General features: G+C 39.4%; 1 protein-coding gene across 7 annotated transcripts in view; it reads left to right on the top strand.

The window, feature by feature from the left end:
• LOC5510798 (adhesion G protein-coupled receptor L1) overlaps positions 1-18,158 on the top strand; it is a 41,160-nt gene that overhangs the window by 1,985 nt on the left and 21,017 nt on the right. For 6 of the 7 annotated variants that reach the window (XR_007306740.1, XR_007306741.1, XR_007306739.1 and 3 more), the window contains exons 2-6: positions 4,877-4,930; positions 12,031-12,256; positions 14,699-14,838; positions 15,566-15,799; positions 17,140-17,706. Coding sequence is in view for 4 of the 7 variants with exons in the window: in XM_048722710.1 (XP_048578667.1) it covers positions 4,877-4,930; positions 12,031-12,256; positions 14,699-14,838; positions 15,566-15,799; positions 17,140-17,706 (1,221 nt within the window). In the remaining 3 variants the exon portion in view is untranslated. Of the gene's footprint in view, positions 1-4,876; positions 4,931-7,886; positions 8,146-12,030; positions 12,257-14,698; positions 14,839-15,565; positions 15,800-17,139; positions 17,707-18,158 lie in introns of those variants that run through there. The other variant, XM_048722711.1, reaches the window with a different exon arrangement.

Below are 18,158 nucleotides of genomic sequence, written 5' to 3'. Positions count from 1 at the left end.
GACACAAGGAACCTCTATGCAAAAATTCAAGCTTACCGAAGTTAACCAGACCTTATTTTGGGAAAACTTGCCATTTTTTTTTGCTCTGTCCGCCATAGTATTTGAATATTTCTTAATAAGAAATGGCCCACTTTTTCGGTTCCCAGGGGGGGGGGGGGGGAGGGGAAGGCAGATTTACGCTCCTATAATTGCCTTCAATGCATATCCCCTGATAATTGTACTGAATACAAGACAGATGAACATATCGCAACTAATTGCACCCCAAAAAGATACTCTTATAAATATCCTGCTATTTTCATCACGTACAATCTCTCAAATACGCTTTTGTTGGAGTTTATTGGTTTAGGAATAAAGCGAAAACTTTAAATGATTTGCTTTTTCGCAATTACAATTGTTTGCTATCGTTATTTGGATTTGTCCTCGGCTGATCAATTTCCTCACATATTCCAAATTTTATGTCTCCGTTAAGCACGCATGCTTGGTAATCTTTGACATCTAATTTTGCACTCATTCCGAGTTCGACTTTTTTGTTTATTCGTGAGGACATTAACCTGGCACCTCGATAAAAGCGGCTAAGGTGATATTAATTCCATTTTAAGGGCATTGTGAGAAGACATTAAGGGGTAACTTTTCTTGTCATTGTTTTATTCGCAAATTGGAGGGCGCTAGTGCATGATGGTACATATTGAAACCACCTGACTGTGTGACCTAGCAGAAAGCACAATGACTTTTTTATGTCTGGCAAACATCAGGACTCGGCTCTATTACCCACCGTCGCAAGACAACGTCGGCCGCACTAACGGCTAGAATAATGGCCTTAGTTTAATTCTCCCTACTCTATTCGTCTTTACAAATTCATCACTTTTGGGGGTTTCAGTAACTTACATTAAGAAATCACGTGACTTTTTGTGAGGCAAACTCGCACGCGCTAAGAATTTTGGCGGCAAAATAACAACAACAAAAAGGAAATTTATTCATTGCTTACGAGTCTGCCAGACAGTTTCTTTGTCAGAAAGGGCATATTTTTATTGAAATATTTTATTTTTTCGTCGGTCTCTAAGAAAGGACAGCCTGTCTATTTTGGTTTGAATTTGCCTTTCAAAACACGTGAGTTCTAAGTGGAAGTCGCCTATTCCCATATGCCCCAAGTCTTTCACGTTTTGTTTTTATTTACTCATCATTGGATTCTGTGCCGTGAATTAGGATATCTAATTTTCAATCAGACTGTCTAGCCCCTAGTGTTAGACTCACCACCATATCACCGCAAAGTAATCAAAGTGATAACCAAGTTGGTGACCAATTATAGACACTTCTCCATTCTATAATGGTGTGGCCATTTCACATCAATCGATGGCTGTAGTTTTTTATCGTGTAAAAGTCTGGGTCAGGCATGGAAAACCTGTGATATTCCAAAATGCGAGGGCCTGGGTCTATTTTCAAGATGGCGACCAGCTAGATCATAATAAACAAGAATTCCTGAAATTTTAGGGAAAGTTCACTTATTATCTCGTTGGGGGGGGGGGGGGGGGCGTGAGGATTTTAATAAAAGGTAGGAGGAACAACATTTTCTATGCCCCCTCCCCCCCCCCCCCCCTTATGCTTCCCCATATTTGGCATCCGAAGAAAGAAGCAGAAAAGGAAAGAATGGCTACCAAAATTTCAAATGAACGCAAGCAAGAGATTAGCTGCAAGCAGAAAGTGGAGGGAAGGAATTCGCTGAACATTAATTCCGAAAAAGTGAAGGCACCCAATTTCTCAAAGGTGCGACTAGAATCCAGGTTGTCAACCTAACTAAGGTAGATGCTATATATGACGCAGAAGAAGAATGCCACTACGGCTACTACGCGTAGTAGAGAAAACGTTCGTCATATAACGAGCCCCTTTTGTGAAAGGATGTTGATGACGAAGAATGAGCGCTTATAGCATTAGAACATAGAACCCAACCTGACTGAACAACGATCTGTCGAGAACAGAGATTGTCTCACCTTCCGAACATACTTGAGATCGTCGACAGGAACAAAAAAAAGGCAAAGCTCGAATTGTAAAGTTGTATATTAGCTTATAATTATTTGTTTGATTTTTTGGCTAGAGGTCACATGCCTCCTCCTCTTAGATCAACAAACTATACTAAAAACTCTAATGTTGTAGCTAAGGAACTGAAAGGAAAGGCTGAAAAGAGCATGGCAAGCGCGGCTGGAGAAGTTAGACCTCTGAAGGCAGCTGAAACTGCAGACAAAGACATGTCTGTTTCTTGTGGCATTTCTTGTGATGGCACGTGACCGGCAGAGGAGGGGGTACTCGTCCCACAATGCATTGTTGCAGTCAAATCACTGGGGACTGGGAAAGTCCTAGATATTGAAGCTTTGACACAGACCCAATTAGATCCCCAGAGTGAGGAGTATCAGCTGTTCAAGGCTCATCACAACAATTGCAAGGCCAATTTTAAAGGCAATAGAACCTGAGGTGGTCGACCGTATATTTAAGCGCTAATAGAACAATAACAATACACAACTTGATTTATTCAGACTTATATGGGGACGGAGTGACAGAGCAAAAAAAATGGCAAGTTTTTCCAAAATAAGGTCTGGTTAACTTCGGTAAGCTTGAATTTTTGCATAGAGGCTCCTTATGTTATGTAAACCAACATACCAAAAAGTGTTTTTTTTTTCGAATGAATTCATCTTCGAGATATGTGGCTTGAAGTGCAATTTTCAAAGTATGATTCTCCTCGTTTTTAGGGAGAAGTCGGGCTCTGATCAGAAATTAAGCCAAATTTGCTCGCTAATATCTAAATTTCATATCTTCTAAATTTCTTTAAAATTTGAATTTAAGCTTTTGGTCAGAGAAACCCCTTGTATGCGGAATCGTGAGTTTATATATTAAGAATATTCATGCCATTTTTTTCCTCTGTCGGACTGAGTAGCAAGACCTTTGACAGGGTTAAATCACAGCCAGTGGGGGTGTCAGTAAAGAAAAAGGAGCGCATAGGCCATGTGCACAGAAGGGTCGGAGCTGCATTAAGAAAATTGAAAAAAAACACGAAAAAGCCTAGGGGGTAAGTGAAAGCTTACGGATAGCATGACAGACAAGCTTCAGCAGTATTGCGGGATTGCTATCAGATCAAATGTGCAGGATCTTAAAGGGATGAGAGCAGCAACCTTGGCAAGCCTTTTTCACTGTAAGTCAAATAAGGACGACGAAGCTCATAATTATTGCCCTGCTGGTGACGACACTAGTTAACAAAGCATCATGTAAACTGGACAGCTACAAACATAGGCCTGGACTTCCTAAGCCTATCATTAAAGAAGTAAACCCAGTTCACCATAGGCTTTTTCTAGTAATGAGCTGTTGCTAAAGCGTCTTCACGGGAAGACATAAAAATCAGAATGAGTCCTTCAACGATATGGCAGCCAATGCCCAAGGAGGTTATATTGGCAGAGATCTTATAGAATCTGGATTGTATGATGATGTTTGCCATTTCAACATGGGTGCTAAGACAACTCTGGAACTGTATACTTCTCTGAGGATCTGCCCAGGAAGGCACACTGAAGCTAGCTATGCTGCACTTGACAAAAAGCGTGTTAGAGGTGCAGAGTGGGAGGAGAAGGATGCAACTAAAAAGAGACAAAAACTGTTGAGGGGACTGAAGAAAATAAAAGGAGGATAAAAATCAGCAAGCAGACAGCAACAGGTCACATATGCTGCTGTTCCTTTAAAACACAGCAGTGAAGCTTGTTATTTCTTATATAGATATTCAAATGCATTTTTCTCAAACCCGTAATGTATAGTTTGGGAATGAAACTTGGCAGAATGAAGCACAAGTTATGTATCAAATTCATAATGGTTATGAGGCATGGGCGGATCTAGCTTTTCGCTAAAGGGGGGGTTGCTCAGTGGCAAGGGGGGGGTAATTTTTTTTTCGTTACATATGGCTTTTTGGCAGCCCAGAGGGGAGGGGTTAAACCTCTTAGACCCTCTCCCTAGATCCGCTACTGTGAAGTGGTTAATATTTTTCTCAAAATCCTCAAATTTGATTTGCAGCTTAAATGCCATTTCGGAAAATGATGGCAACAGAAGATACTTTTCATACGCAGATAATAAATATTTCATATTTTATTCCAATCCATTGAAATGAAAAGATTTGATGCAAGAGCTGTTAGCTTACTCCTATAGTCAATTCAAATATGGGCGTTGTCCGTTACCATAGCAACAAGTGGTTTTGCAAAGGTCATTAAAAATTTAAGTTTCGGTTTATGTAAAAGCATGATAAATAAACTTTGTTCTGGAATTTCTAGAAAATTTCATTTTTCTTGGGGACTAACCACCTTAAAATATGCTTTGGTACTTTTTGATAGATAATTAGTTTTAGAGATATTAAAACATGGTAAGACTCTTGATTTGTCTGAAATTTCCCAATTTGGGCGAAATTGCTACTTTTTTAAAAATTGTGGCAACTTTGCTCAATCATATCTCAAGAACGGATCATTCAGAGAAAATACTAATGCTTATTTTTTTTGTTATGCAAGGAACCTCTAGGCAAAAAATCAAGCAAATCTAAGCTAACACAACCTTACAATTTGAACTTTTGCTTTTTTTTTATTACTTGAGACCGTCAAAAAACTTGAGACTGTAACTTTAACCCTTGAGCCCTACAAACAGTTTAAAATACTTGAGACCGTCACAAAACATTAGACCGTCACAAAACTTGAGACCGTCACAAAACTAAAGACAGTCACAAAACTTAACCAAACCACCACCATCATAACCAAAGGCCCGAATAGACATTCTCCAAATGGTTGTGATTAAATCTCCTTATTCTCGTATTTAACTTCTCTGTCGACTTTCATTTAAATCCCCATTCTATTTTTCATTTCAGGTGTTACCCTTGCCGTGTTTATCCAAGAAAATGACAACATGGAATCAGAAGAAGGTACGTCAGGGTTCTGATATCACAATATTTTATCTTAGAACCCCGTGCTTACGCGCGCTGAGCTGATGAAAGTGGACAATTTTTTAAAATAATTATTTGACTTCAGGATTCATCACTGAATCTGTTGAATAACACGTCAAATTTCACTTTTTGTGAAAACAGCTGATCGAAATACTCTCAATAACTCTCTTCATGCGATGAAATGATGACAACTGTTATAAACTCTCATGTCGAATTTTAAACATGAATGAGTAAATGAGAGTCGAAAAGAGTCATGTGATAAGTGCACAGTCAAACGGTTAGAAAGTTGGGACTCTCGTCCACTTTCATCAACTCTCTTCCCCGTTAAGGCTTTAGGGTTAGTCCCTTGGATGCAAGCGCAACGCACGTGATTCTCCGATTCTCACTTTAACACAAGCGCAACTGCTTGATTTTCTTGCGCTTGCGCTTATGTGTTGACCGATTCTCACTTGTGTTGCGCTTCTGTTTAACCTATTCTCACTTGTCTTGCGATTGTTTTTGACCTATTCTCACTCTATGTTGCGCTTGTGTTTGACCTATTCTCACTCTATGTTGCGCTTGTGTTTGACCGATTATTACTTGTGTTGCGCTTGTGTTTGACCCATTCTCACTTGTGTTGGCGCCTTTGTTTGACCGATTTCACTTGTGTTGCGCTTGTGTTTGACTTATTCTCACTTGTGTTGCGCGTGTGTTTAACCGAAATCTATATCAAATCATAACGCTGTACTCTAGATATTTTTTTTGTAAAGTTGCAGCCGCCGAGGCAAAGTTATCTCATTATAACAATATAATCCAATCCCTTTTCTAAAAGATGGTTTTCGCATTTAACGTCCGACTTTTCTATTCGAAAAAGTCTGGGCTTGCTACAACTGCACACAGATGTTGTGGAGAAATCTGGAGAGAAATCACACGTTTTGCACGAGGGGTTAATTATTGTGATATTTACTGATTTGGCGCGTGAAAGGATGTTATTTTAACGGGAGATTCTGTGCTTCTTTGAAAGTTTCCCTGTAGAAATCAATCTAAGCTTTTCTTTCCTTATACTGTAGGCGAGATGTGGGGGCGTACTTGTGACGAACACTCTTTTTTTTTATAAGAACCTTTTTTTATAAGAACGTCCAGCCTGAGATTTCGCCAAATTTTAAGAACATGCTAAGAACATGCCGAGGCTCAGATAGCAGAAAAAATTGCTTTGTTAGACTGATTCGTTCTATACTGTGTTCAAAATAACAACCTTGCTGATAAATATTTGTGTAACTCTCTTCCTAATAATCAGTTGGATGCTCTAAAATTAAAGAACATCGTTAGGAATATTTTGAGTGTTAAAATGCTCAATAATTAAGAAAGGACCAAAAAACTTAGAAAGTTAGACGTTCTTTTAAAAGATGCGTATATTGATTTGGCACGAGAAAGATGGTTTTATTTTGACTCGGACATTCGGTGCTCCTTATAAGTTCTTTTCTTTCCATGTACAATCTTTTTTTTCTATACTCTATACAATACATAATTAAGCTTTTCTTCCCTATACTGTGCTGTAGACAAGAAATTGGAGCGTTTTTTGTGACTGATTTGGCGCTAGAAAAAGGGGATTTCTTAATGTATAAATAAAAATTCGTATAATTCCTCCCTATAACTGTGAATTTTTTCCTATACACAACAACGCCGCAATACGCCGATATACCCAAAAGTTTAATATCGAGAAAAATCCGGCGTATGGCGCGCATCGCGGTGGTTTCTAGCTGGACTAACTCACTGAAAAATGAATAGAAAATGATTTCCAAAACATTCTCGCATTTTCCAAACTTCTTTTTTAATTCTGTACACTCCTTTTTTATCAGAACGTCTAATTTTCAATTGAGGCTGAGTCGTCTTTATTTTTGAAGCATTTTAAGGCTATTTTTTAGATATGAATATAATACCCGATAAATTATTAGGATATAATTTTACAAATGATTTGTAGCAAAAGTATTCAAGGATGTTGCTATGATTGCATTTAAAACGTACAAGACTAACAAAACATCATTTTGCTACAATCTAGAGCCTCGGCATGTTCTGGCATGATCTTAAAATTTGGTGAAATTTCAGGCTAAAAAAGTTATTTAATAAAAGAGTGTGTATCTCATACGCTCCTGTAAGTCGATATCAATCGCTATCAACACACGGCTAAAAAATAGATTCTATTACAGGCGCCGTAAAAAGGCTCATCTTGAAAGCGCGAGCGAAACCAAATAGCTACCAATTGAGGCATAATTACGTACACGACGAAACGACTCTCGCGTTATCACGAACGCAATCTCCGCCACGGCGTAAATCTCCGAAAACAAGCTTGCTTTGTACACCTTTGTACACCTTGCAAACAAAATTGGCTGTTAGTATTCTTAAGCAAATGCCATTTTTAAAACGGGTAAATAAACGGTTTTCTCCTTTGACACTTCAAAAGCAATTATCATTGATATGACACACATTTCGAAATTTAAAGACGTTCGGCATGATTTTATACAACTTGAAAGCAAAGACTGTATAGTTTCAAAGCAAACACCATCTTGTAAGAGAAAACTTTTTTTTTTCTTAATTTCAAAGTAATTGCCATTGATATTCCTAAAGTAATTTGAAGTTTTGACGGCTTTAGGCATGAATTTCTCCAATGAATATTCATTGGCAATTATAAGGGTTTTGGCTGGATCTAAATATCTTTTGTGTTATCTTTCGGCACGGTTGCGCTAAAAAGGGATAACAGTTAATTACGTTGTAAAACTCGAATGAAAACACGCCCTTGCGTGTGCCAAAAGTCCTGTCTTTTCTGATTAGAAACGTTTCCTAAAAGTTTTTAATCGGCTAGTTTTATCTGGTGCCGTCTAATTTCTCTGCCGTTGATATTGAATCGACACGGCAGCCGGTTAGATTAAAGTTCATTAAGACACTACCTTTTGCGCGTATAAGACTTTTTCTATTAATATGCCACCTGTCGGGTTGATGTATACTGATTTGTCCAAAGACGGGGTGGCAAGCTTTTAAGGAAGAATTTTCCACAAACAGCCCATTTACGTGCGAGAGAGAAACAGAGCTGAAAAACCACCCCAAGAAACGAATGGCGCGCGAAAGTCATTTTATGCCCCTGTTAATGAAAATTGGAGCACTTCTTATTCTGTTCTTTTCTTTGGTATTGGCTTCAGAGGATTATGAATTAGAAAAAGGTAAGAGAAATAGGCATGTTTTTCAACTTTATTTTTATTTGGAATTTTGTTACTTTATCGATAAAATCGAAAACATCCAGTCTTACCTCACTAGAATAAAAAAACAAGTCTGTTTTTCATCCATCAATTTAGCTGTGTATAAAACAAAATGCTAAGGACATCTCTAGTATGGAACAGCCACGACATTAGTCTTTTTTAAATTATATCAGAATAACTTGACTGTTTTTTATTTTATAAAAAATGTCAAAAGTGTATAAAATATCACAAATTATTTTGAGTTTACCAAAAGGTCTGTCAAGTTATTGCTATCCCAAAAAACAGCGAAAACTAGTTTATTATTATTGAAATACCAGGAGTTGTCCCAGTTTACTCATCGCTAATAATAAAAGTCAAGTGTCTTTTGACATTAGCTCTTAGATCATAACAAAACGTCAAAACATGGCACAAAATATGGATGTTTTTATAGCCTGTTTTTAGTCCATATGTATACAGCTACTGTATCATGTTATTAATATGTTCAAAACAAAAAAACAGTCCGCAGTCTTTTCATATACAAATATCTTATGTTTCGACTCGTTCTTATTTTTTCATAACTAAAATGTTATTAAACATTAAATTTTGCTGTTTATATAGGATATTCTTAGCTGTTATAGCTACCTGCTGTATTAACAGGACATGAAAATTTAAACATCTGCTTTTAGCATTTGATTCTGTTGACATCACTACTATTATCTGTGAGCTTTAAGAAGGATAGATTAAATGCATTTGTTGAAGTGTTTTTAAGGAAATTCCAGGGTATATTTTAACGCAAGGGCTAAATACCCGACGAGGTCGGGAAAGGTCCTCAATGGACTAAATGGACTCGTTCTTATTTTTTCATAACTAAAATGTTATTAAACATTAAATTTTGCTGTTTATATAGGATATTCTTAGCTGTTATAGCTACCTGCTGTATTAACAGGACATGAAAATTTAAACATCTGCTTTTAGCATTTGATTCTGTTGACATCGCCCGATAGTCTTCAATTTGATTAGATAACACCGTAAATTGTCAACCTTGTGAGTTCTAAGTATCCTATATTTGTTGATAACAGGTAAGCATTCTTAGTGTCACTGAAATAGCGATTTCATATAGTACAAGGACAACGGAAAACATACAAATCCGACAACAGAATTTAATTTAGAATCGCTTGTCCTCTCTCGACGTTGCAGGTATTGCGGGAGTTTGACGCAAAAAAACGTAAACAGGAAAGACTTTCATTTTTCCTCAAACACAGTCTTTCAATATCTATGCATGGCGCTGAGTGTTAAACATGTAGTTTAAATATAAATAATTTCAATAAGGCTGTCTCAATTTCAGCCAAAAGAAGAAAATAAATGTTTAGCTAATGATCTTAAGCAAATCCATTCAAAAAGTGCTTTGTTCGAAAACAGTTGGTTGTTTCTATGACGTATTAGTGTTTTTTTTGTTTTGTTTTTCATTCAATTCATTTTTGCCTTTTTTATATCCGATCAGCAGGCTTCCACTTTTCAGAAGCAAAGATAAGAATGGGTTACTTTCAAAAGGGAGCAGGCTTCCGTTATGGCGAGCTGTGAAAATGAGTCCTTAGCCCGTAGATAGAGGTAACAAGGAATTGATTAATTGGGCTGAATGGGATGGAAAGCGGGAGATGTTCGAGCGATAGTTCTAGAAATTGAGAATGAATTTTATATAATTTTCCTAATGTGGATTACGTATCAATTACAAATACGAGAGACGATGTCTCCGGCCGTCTTAGCAATTCTTAGACAGCAAGAAACTCTCAATCAGGTACATTAACGAAAAGGGTCACAGTTTGAAATCTATAGATCCACTTTGAAACGAAAGTGCAGCTAAGCACAGGGGGTAATAGACAGTGCAACCCACTCCGCGATTTCCTACAGAAAGATAAAAAAATGTCCAAGATACATCTATTAGGTCTGCAGTTTTTCTTGAATATCATACATACATTCTATACATTTGTTGTTTTAACAAAGTGTTTTTGCACGAGTCTTTAAGATTAAAGTGCCGCCTATGAAATTCAATTATTTTGTATCGTGTAGTACACGTAAGTGGTTCTCCTTAGGGGAAGTTGTGAAGAAAAGAGTATAAACAGAATAAAAGGCAAACGAAATTACGGAAGGAAGAACGAAATTGGAAGTTCGATAAAACTAGACACGCTGAGCAAAAATAAATACAGACTAAAACATCAAAATCTGGATCGTTATAGCAAAAGTTTGAATATAAAAAAGATTTGCCTAAGATTTGCCTTTATAGTCTTTGAGAAAGAAACAGAGAAAGCTTTATTCAAACGCATGCGATTCTCAATTAAATATGTGAAATATGAGAACTTTCACAAGCGACAACTTTCGACGTTAACTTTCTATTTTGTCTATTCGTTATTCTTTTTATAAAGACTTATAACGATCATCCCTTCAAACAATGTCGCGGAAAAGAACTAAACATCAACGTCGGCTACTTTGAAATCAAAACAAACAAATTGAATCATTGCCTCTTGTATAGCGTCATTCAAATAGCAGACCTTCTGTCACGTGACTGTAATTAAGGTTCTCTATTCATATGTGGATACTTGATACGTCAGAAGCAAAAGGTTTCGGGGCGGATGTCTAATAGACCATGCTCACTTTCCCATGATACGCTAGGGAGAACTTTCTCGATTCCATATTAAACATATTCGTTTTTGAAAATATCTACCGTGTCTACCGTATCAAGCTATCGCCCGGTCATAGATTCAAAAAGACATTGTATGTCAGGTTATACAGTTTTTTTTTTTTTTTTTTTTAGCTGCTATATACCGTTTCAGTCAGGAAATTTCACGTTGTATTTTGTCTTAATTGAGGGCAAAATTACTTGCTGCAATTGGAAAGACGCTGCGCGCTGAATTTTGCCCTTTTATATCATAAACATGTACAAGAGACCATGGTCTCTTTACATGTACTGACATGGGTTCCTGGTTCGGCGAGGGCAATTTGGACAACATTGAAAACAACAGTGAAAATAATCCCAAATTTTACGCGGCCCTTGCTTACATCACTTCCTTACATCACACTAATTAATAGAGTTTTACAAAATTAAGAAAAGCTAATATAATTTAGCAATTTGGACACTTGAATTCAAATTCAAAAGCGCCGAGGAGTATGTTATATTCACGTATCCTCTGGTTTGAGGTAATTAAATTTGAGCTTCTTTCCAGGCCTTGAAAATTATTCGGATGTCATTTTTCGGTCGGATACCTGTCAATTTGTGGATGCAAACATGTAAAATAGAGAAATTGGCACCTTCCAAAAGGCTTCTTTAAATTTTAGATGGCTAATCAAATGAAGATAAATTACATCAAACGCTTTTTCCTCGCTGGAATAATGAAATTTGAGAAAGCAAATGTATGCAAAAAAGAAAGATTATACGACATTAACTGCCGAAATACTTTTTTGTACAAAGTGTTGTAATCAAGCACCATATCAATTGTTTGATGTCCATCATTAAAATGCATATTTCCCTCTGGACATGACATAAAAAGAACAGCATTTTCCCTAAGTGTAGAAGCATGCGCCTATTTCAAGAAGGGTTGCCCTCGAAAACCCAGGTGTCGTAACCCGCGGTGGTTTATGGGTAGCGCATAAACGGCCGAATCCTTGTATCTGAAAGCTGTGTGAATGTTCATAAGATTGTAAACAAGAAATCAACTGCTTATAAAACCCGGATTTGTATTTTATTTCGCTTATTTACTTATTTACTTGGTTACCCATGAAGACTTGCGGGTTACGATACACATATTCTCCAGTCTATTACTAAAAAAATAGGTGTATATTTTAAGCTAATATAAGGTAATATATTCATTTTCTCAGGATACGCAAAACTATACAACGAAAGCTCAGTGTTTCACCCCGATGGTAACGGTGATTATTTGGTGCGAATACTGACTGTCGGGGGAGGGGCTGGGGGCTGCGGAGGCTTGAGCGGCCCACGGCCAGGTCAGCGTGGGCAGATATCGATTGACATCAAGTTCATCCAGGGAAAGACACCCATCAACGTCACAGTAGGGATGGGTGGTGCTGGTTCGTTGGTTGGGCGGTAAGTGCCAACATAAGTAGTATAGTGAGTACCAAGTGATACCCTTTTCTTAAGAATAAAAGGATAATATATTCAGTCGCATACATGATGCCGACATTATGAAACGACAACGGCGAGGGTATCAAGACCAGCGTGTGCGCAGAATTATCCCAAATTATCTCCCGAATTATCATTCCCTCCCAAACGACTAGGTGAGGCTCGTGACGGCGCGCGTTGAACGTGAAATCTCGCGGACGACAACGGCGTTGTTTTAAGCAATTCGTAAGTTCATGATGCCATCACCGCCGTCGTGGCGTAATGTACCTGACGTTTTCCGCCGACGTTATGAGACTGTCTTTACTTCCAGGACCCATCTATTGTTATCTACGAACAAAGGCCTCATTGTTTTAGGAAGAAAAGGCCATGACGTAATCGACCATAAGTAGTAAAACGGGAAGGGACAAAGGAGGCGATGATGACTGTTCCTTGAAAACAGTTATTATCAATCAAATATTCTTAATCATCTCAAATAAATATGCTTAGTATCATGGGGCTTTGAATATAAAAAAAAACCCTAAATAAATCGCTTATTATCTCAAATCTTATAACCCCCCTAAGCGTATACGTTGTTTGGCCTATTGTTTATTGGTTGTGTCGTTTTGACTAACATTGGACTTTGCTTTCTACTAACAGCCGGTCCCCACCCTGTTGCGAATCGCATGTATTTTTATCATTTTATTTTTTGTTATCTGTTTTGTTGTTATTTTTTGTTTTGTTGTTGCTCATTTTTAATTTCGTTATCTTCTTTTGTTTGTTCTGTTTTGTTTTCATTTGTCCTGTTTCTTTATTTTATATCTCTGCTTTACTAATATTCATCGCTAATTTCAACTCACAAATTATAAAGACTTAAATCTTATTTATTTCATGCTTCATGCTTTTAATGATAAATGACAGTTTTGCTGATCGACATTTCTCCCGAAGGATGACCTTTTTTTCGGAAAGTCTTTGTTTTTGCTCGATTTTCTTAAGTACCTGAGCCATGCTCGATTATTTTATCGAGTCAGTCATTAGCCCCGTCAAATATAAAATGTGACCGGGGGGAGGGTGGGGGGGGGCTGGAACATATCAAACATATTCCCCACGGATAGTGTCTATCGTATGCATTGCCTTATATGGGCATTGTTGCCCATATTTAGAAGAGCTAAAGTTTTCCCGCTCCCTAATCTCAAGAAAACATGGTGAAAAATGCTGATTCCTGTCAATTTGAGACTCGAGGCAAACATGTGTCAAAAAAACTTTATCGCTTGGTCAAATCTTTATCACACAAGCCTTGAAAACCCCTTAGGCCCAGGCCTCCAAAAGATTGGCCGAGCGAGTTTTAAGGTCACCCAAATATTGATATGTGATTTTGATTTCGAGGGGAGGGGGAAAGGGGGTTCCTGGGTTTGAAATAGAGTACAGATAAAATTGAATACAAACGCAGTTTATAAATGTATAATTATCGTCATTTATCAAGTGATCGATTTATACATGCAACACTTGACACTTGAAACACTATTTTGGTAAATGTTAAAACCACAAGCTCTATTAAAAAAGGAAACATCCGCTCAGAGAGAAGAGGGGCGGTGCACCCACTTTTGAGAGCTGGGGGGCAAGCACCCCCTCGGGCACTCCCCGTCCGCCTGGGGGGCAAGCACCCCCTCTGGCACTCCCCGTCCGCCTGGGGGGCAAGCACCCCCTCTGGCACTCCCCGTCCGCCTGGGGGGCAAGCACCCCCTCTGGCACTTCCCGTCCGCCTGGGGAGCAAGCACCCCCTCTGGCACTTCCCGTCCGCCTGGGGGGCAAGCACCCTTTCTGGCACTCCCCGTCCGCCTGGGGGGCAAGCACCCCCTCTGGCACTTCCCGTCCGCCTGGGTGCAAGCACCCCCTCGGGCACTCCCCGTCCGCCTGGGGGGCAAGCCCCCCTTCGGGCACTCCCCGTCCGCCCTGGGGGCAAGCACCCCCTCTGGCACTTCCCGTCCGCCTGGGGGGCAAGCACCCCTTTCTGGCACTCCCCGTCCGCCTGGGGGGCAAGCACCCCCCTGGCACTCCCCGTCCGCCGCCCCTGCACCTAGTACCATCAACTCCTCAACATGGAAAAGCAATGGCTGCTATTCTCAACAATGCTTTCGATTTTTGCTTGTGTCATTTTTAAAGAGCGATGTTCATATGACATACTTCTCTGGCAGGGGCGTAGCCAGGGGGGTGACCTAGGGGGCCCGGGGCCACCCTTTTAGCAGCCAAAAATACAGTAAATGTATGAGACATTATCTGAAATACAGGAGAAAATGGCTGAAAGCCCCTTTTGGACCCCTTTAAAAACCTGGCTACGCCGCTGTTCTGTATGCTAACAATGTAAAACATTCTCTTAGAGCTGGCACATTGCCTTTGGAATGCTAACAAGAATGTAAAACATTCTCGTAGGTATAGCGGCGGCGGCGATTCGTCATTCGGAGGATATGCAGTAGCTTCAGGAGCCTTACCTTGCCTTCCTGAGTTCAAGAAAATGCCATTCTATCGAAACAGGGGTTTGCAAATGTTCATATGGAGCTCGTTCACCAGAGGTAACTAGCAATCTACTGTACGCAACGTTTCCATAGGCTGGACTGCACCACTGTAATCCAGGATTTGCCGAAAAAAGGGGGAAGGATGACACGCACCCAAGGGAGGGTGCAGCAATATATAAAACATATCGAGGGAGGTAAATTTGAATTTTAACTCCCATACATTTCTTATGAATTTCTGTCAGGAGGGGGAGAGGGAGGGAACAGGCCCCTGGAACCGCGACTGTTCTTATGGTGGATTGGTAGTCAAATGTAGCAAATCAAACCATTTACCGGTTCCCGTTCCTACTGAGTTTCCAGTGCTCGAAGATCAACCGTGTGAAAGCGTGGGTTGTGTCATCATAACTGTCCACAGGAAACCATCCACAGGAAACCCAGCCACAGGAAACGCGATGAGAACGCCTGGGACTAAGACATGCATCGTTACTTCTCATAGCGAAACGGGGACCGAGATTCCCTTTAATTTGGGGATGAGATTTACCGGTACTAACGCTAATAGGCTTCTACTTATCATAAACGCGATCAGAAACGAGATATTTGCTAGCAGCGAGTGGGGATGCAAGGTTGAGCATCAAAATTATGTGTTGTTGTTGTTTTTGATTTTCAGTATTTCCTAACTTTCCCGATTTTGTTATCTTTATTATTATTAATAAATATTATTATCTTTATTATTATTGGCGTTACGTATTATACAATTGATCCCTTACAATTGGATTGCAAATCACAGGAGACAAAGGGGAGGCAGTATTGCATCTCGAAGGCGGCGAGGGAGGAATTCTTATCAATAACACAGGCCCTCCACGAGTATCAAGTATACCGAACACAGCCGGTGGAAGAGGCTTAGGATACGGCGCCGGCGGGGGGTCGGGTGGGAGAGGAATTGACAGCAACACATCTTCCCCGTGCTGCAAAGGCACGGATGGGGCGTCTGGCGTGGTGTATATTGAAGTCAGACCGAAAGGTGTGTACCATAAATTGGGGACTTGCGCTAGATCACGCACGCTCAGGCTTTTAGAGGCAAAATAACAGCAACAAAAAGCAACTTATCAGCACTTAGGAAAACAACCAGAACTCTTTTTTTTGAAAAGGGTTTAGTTTCATTTAAAGATTTAATTTCTTCGTCGATCTCTGGTGTGACGGGCGCAGTTATTTCTGATGTTTTTGTTTGATCATTTTGCTTTCAGTTTGCAACCCAAAAAGGTCACGTGTTCTCTTATAGCAAGTCCCCTATTGGACACTCAGTTACTATGGCAATAATCCATGTGAATCAATCTTGTTTTGAAAATTGTCGTTTTTCTCAGGCGCGTAACATGGGGTGCACCGGGTGCATAAAAAAATGGGTAAAAAGCGCCGTATTGTCCCCTTCCTTAAACACGAGGTTCCTCGACAGCGCTGAATAACGCAAGACTAGTTCCAGTACCGCGCGGTTAAACCGGCCGTTTTGTTTTGAAATTGCGGTGTTCTACCGGCGAACTGTCACATTTTGGCGAATGCTAAGAAAACTAGACCAAACCTAAGGCTATAATTTTCTTTATGACTCCGTCATTATCAAACAAATCTGTCATCTTATGAACAGTATGGTTTTAATGCTGTACAGTAAGTCAAAAAAGGGACCGAAGTCAGCCTTTCGTATCTTTACTCGAACGATTCAACACTCCCACCCCTGGGCTCGAATTTGCAATAATAATCAGAACACTGCCACGCTAGCAGTCACAAATTATAAGTCTCCTTGTAAAATTACTTATCTCTGTATCTTTGAGCCTCAGCCGGTTGGAATAAAACTATTCACAGGTAACAAGACAGTTGTGATTGATAAATTAGTGATTTGTTGTCCACTCACGTTTTCGGTGCAAAAGTTTAAATTGTGTGCTATCCATAATATGAATAATGTGCATAAATTATTCTCGCGCGGTGATAAAAATGCTTGTATTTTAGAGCGCACACAGCTTGGTATAACATTATCTACTATCAATATTTTAGGTGGACAAGTCTAAGAATGATTGAATTTGGTTTTGAATATGAAATTTGAATTAAGCGCTGAAAGCAATTGTCCTGACATGTTGACTCGTTAACTGCTGATTGATAACTGATTGTTCTTGAGCCGGGGAGTGGGAGTAGACTTCCCTTTTATTAGCAGAACCTCGTATTTAAGAAGGCTCATTAAGCTGTATAGTGTTAATATCAGGCAATGATATATCCGCTAACCATTAGGCCATAAATCTAGAAAGAGAAAAGAACCTCGCAGACATAAACCGTGTCTAAATCTAAATATCTAATTTTGTGCATGATTTTCCTCAATAGTTTGCCGCAAAAAGATCGACGTCGTTTTTGCTATTGAGCTCCGCACTACAAAGGGTGAAATAGAATATCAAAAGAAAGCGGCGGAAGATTTAGTTGGGGCGATGAAAATAGGAGAACACTATGGCAGGGCAGCGGTTGTGGTATACAGCGAAACTGCCGCACAAATTATCGGATTCGTGAAATCCGAAAACGAGACTTCCTTGACGAGAAATATTCTGGAAAAGGACTTCGGCTCTTCTGTTAAAATAAACGAGTCTGGCGTTATTTTCTCCAATCTATACGCAACGGTGGATGTTATCTGGAACATGTCCTCACGCGAAAATGTTCTGAGAACGCTAGTACTGTTCACATATTCCGGAAAAGTTAAAGCGAGTGATGCGGGATGGTTTGCGGAGAAAAAGCGAGAACTTCAAAACAGCAATGTCAATATCATAGCGGTGGGACTTGGGACTGCTAGGGCAGAAGATCTAATCAAATTGGTCACTTCATCGGATTATTATCACGTGGAGAATAGGTCGCTTGCTCTTGTCGACTTTGTGCCTTGGATTGCCGATTTAGCCTGTAATGGTAGGAGACTGGAACTTTGGGAGAATACAGTAAATAATGATTCCGTAAGCCATGGAAGTCGAAAAAGTTGCCGTAGGTGGTTAGGATAGATTCTCTTTAATTTCTTCCCCGGGGGGGGGGGGGGGGGGGGGGATCAAAACAGACGAGGATGATCGTCAGCAAAATCGATTTTAACCCTAAGCGATGGCACTTTGGGCGTAGTCAACAGAAATTCTTACCCATAAGAGATGGCAAATTAAGTGTGGTCGAAGGAATTTTTAAGCCCAAGAGATTTAAGAAAAGCAGTTGGTCAAATTTTATACCCTAATAGAAAGCAAAATCGGAAAAATCCCACCCCCCTTAGGGATGGTAGTTGGTCAAAGTTTAAAAGCCATAAATCCTACTTATTTCATTATTCATATTTTTATTATTCAATTATTTCATTATTCAATTTTCCTTCAGTGTATTCTTTG

This window comes from Nematostella vectensis, chromosome 15 (genome assembly GCF_932526225.1).
Source record: "Nematostella vectensis chromosome 15, jaNemVect1.1, whole genome shotgun sequence".
Taxonomy (NCBI): Eukaryota; Metazoa; Cnidaria; class Anthozoa; order Actiniaria; family Edwardsiidae; genus Nematostella; species Nematostella vectensis.
This window is presented reverse-complemented; position numbering and strand designations above follow the sequence as displayed.